General features: G+C 23.4%; 1 protein-coding gene across 1 annotated transcript; it reads left to right on the top strand.

The window, feature by feature from the left end:
* Positions 1 to 700: 700 nt before the first annotated feature.
* LOC126909745 (ATP-dependent RNA helicase glh-4-like) lies at positions 701 to 2,646 on the top strand. The gene is made up of 5 exons (XM_050692175.1): positions 701 to 849; positions 1,137 to 1,190; positions 1,350 to 1,433; positions 1,873 to 1,953; positions 2,600 to 2,646. Exons 1-5 carry the CDS (start codon positions 753 to 755, stop codon positions 2,644 to 2,646), a joined length of 363 nt encoding a protein of 120 aa, XP_050548132.1. The 5' UTR covers positions 701 to 752.
* Positions 2,647 to 2,710: the final 64 nt, after the last annotated feature.

Genomic DNA, 2,710 nt, shown 5'->3' with positions numbered 1-2,710 from the left:
ACTTCCATAACTTTTTCAAAAATCAACAAATCAACATAATTTTTTTTTAAACTAAAACCTTAGATAATTTTCTTTCATTTTTTTTATATATTTTTTTATTTGTTTAATAAAATAAAAAATTTTAATTAAAATTTATTCAAAAATTTAAAAGTGTCATTTTTAGATCTTTTTTACAAAAATATGATTGGGTCAACAATAACTTGAGTACTTCTTCAGTTACAAACGATTTTATACCCACTCAATTAGTTACAGAATAAATATAATTTAAACAATTTTTTTTTGTGGTTATCTTTAGTTACACATTTTTGAATTATTAACTATGTAATACTTTTTAAGTTCATCCCTTATACTTTGTAAGGGTGTCAAATTTTCTAATTTTGTGGGAAGAGTGACTAAGTCCCCCTCTAGAACTCCTTAGTTACGCTATTGATAAGAGGGTCAACAATTTTTGAACCAATGTATAAATAAAATTTATTTTTCCGTGTAAAATATTTAGAATGAACTTCACTGCTATAAATAGATCTCTGAAATATTTTTTTACTCTAATTAAAATTTAACAATACAATTATTTGAATTACTAATTATAATCTATCTTATCTAAACAATATGATGATTGACATTTCACTAAAAGTTATATCTATTTTTTTAATTAATGAATTTTAATTAAAAGTGTAAATAAGAAGGTTAATGAAATTAAAACTCCTTATAAATTATCTATAGACCTATGTCTAATTATTATTATTTTGTTCTAGATGTATTTCACATTTACCAATCAAGGGGGTGGAGGAAAAAAAAGGGGGCTACCACCACCCAATAACAATAAAGATATAAAAAAAAAATTTAGAGGTGGTAAGTTATTAAAATTTATTTTACATAATTTTCTATTACCATAGAGGCGAGTGGGGTAATTGTAAATTTATTTTTTCTCTAAGATTATTTAGCAGCTTTTATTTTATTTTAAAAGTTCTGGTCCTTATATGTGTTACTATCATATTAAATATAACATGGAAATATAATCATGTGCATTCATCATTTAAAATCCATTCACAATTACCCCAATTTACCTTAAATTGGGATTTAAAAAAAACTTAAATTGAAGATTACAATGAGAATTACACTATTTTGATAATTTTCAGCTTGCAATCACTGTGGCCAAAATGGCCACATAATAAAATATTGTCATGTAAAAGGTAATAATTTTGTTTAATTCTCTCTAGTATAACCTATTATATAGTTACCAAATATTGGGTTATACTTTCCATGAGTTTTTATACATGCATAATGTTTAATTTTGTCATTATACTTAATTGAGACTAATAAAATGATTGCTAATTTTAGTTATTTCTTAGCTGCTGGTCTGCCTCCTGTCCAAAAACCAAAATGCGAATATTGTGATCTCCCCGGTCATACGGAAATAGAATGTCATGTCAAAGGTAATATTTGTGATATATTTCTTTTTAAATTTAATAACATTCTAAAAGTAATTTTTCTCATCTAAAAACTGGTCTTATTTTAATAATTGACGTAAGCCTACAGTGGTTAATCCTGATTTATTTTATGTTGCATATTTAATAAATGATATTGTGTCAATTGTTACTAATTTCGTGAACCCATAATTATTTTGTAAATTTTAGTGTAAAGGAATTTATATGTAACATTGTAATTACTAGAAAGTAAGATTATACTGTCAGTTACCTTAATTGAAGAAAGTATTATGGTATTAATATTTAATGAATAGTGTAAATACAAAAGGGGATTTAGAACACCCAGTTCATCACACTAAATCAATCATGAATACTACACTAATTAAACAATATTCATAATTATGATCTATTTTTACCTTGATAATAAATCCTTATTTTTTAATTATAGCAGCTGGATATCCACCTATGGCAGAGATATGCAAATATTGCCATTTCCCCGGGCACGGGGAACCGGAGTGCCACATTAAAGGTACTTATTTATTTTAATTTGTTTTTCATTTGGTTTTTTAAAGGTCTGTTGGCAACCTTTATAGGATGCATTGTATATTTTTAGTTAATCTAGTTTATAATAAATTTAATTTGATTTTTAAATTTCAGTTGTTATATACTACCTTAATTTTTAAAAATCAATACAGTAAAATTTATATTTTTATAATTAATTAAACAATAATTTAAAAGAAAAATTCTAACTAACAACAATTCTGATTTTAAAGTTTTAATTTCTATAACATTTTTTATTAATAAAAATTGCCAAATGAGTTTTAAATGTGAGGAAAAAAATATATTTATTAATACTTGGACATTTTTTATAGGTTCAATTTAATAAACACAATCTCTATAAATCTAGTTTCAAATTTTATGTAATTTTACACATAAAATAATACAAATTACATTGGTGCAAATCTTAGAGAATGCTACAATTATGGTTTTATGAAATTGAAGATTTTAACAACTTCTTTTTTCTTTTTAAATTTTATGAAACAATGACAAAAATACAATTATGAAGTAAATTGATAATATAGAATTTCAAAATATTTCTCAATTTACTAAACGTTGGACCACTGTAAAACAATACCTATAAGATAACTAATTTAAACAAAAACATTTTTTTTTAGCAGCAGGATTGCCGCCGCTAACAGATGAAACTCAAAACAACAAATAAATAAATTCATATATTTATTTTTTAATTATTTTAAATAAATTATATTAAAAAAAATCTTTGTTAA

This window comes from Daktulosphaira vitifoliae, unplaced genomic scaffold (genome assembly GCF_025091365.1).
Source record: "Daktulosphaira vitifoliae isolate Bord-2020 unplaced genomic scaffold, ASM2509136v1 Scaffold_1112, whole genome shotgun sequence".
Classification (NCBI taxonomy): Eukaryota; Metazoa; Arthropoda; class Insecta; order Hemiptera; family Phylloxeridae; genus Daktulosphaira; species Daktulosphaira vitifoliae.
The sequence above is the reverse complement of the archived record's forward strand: the minus strand, read 5'-3'. Positions and strand labels throughout refer to the sequence as shown.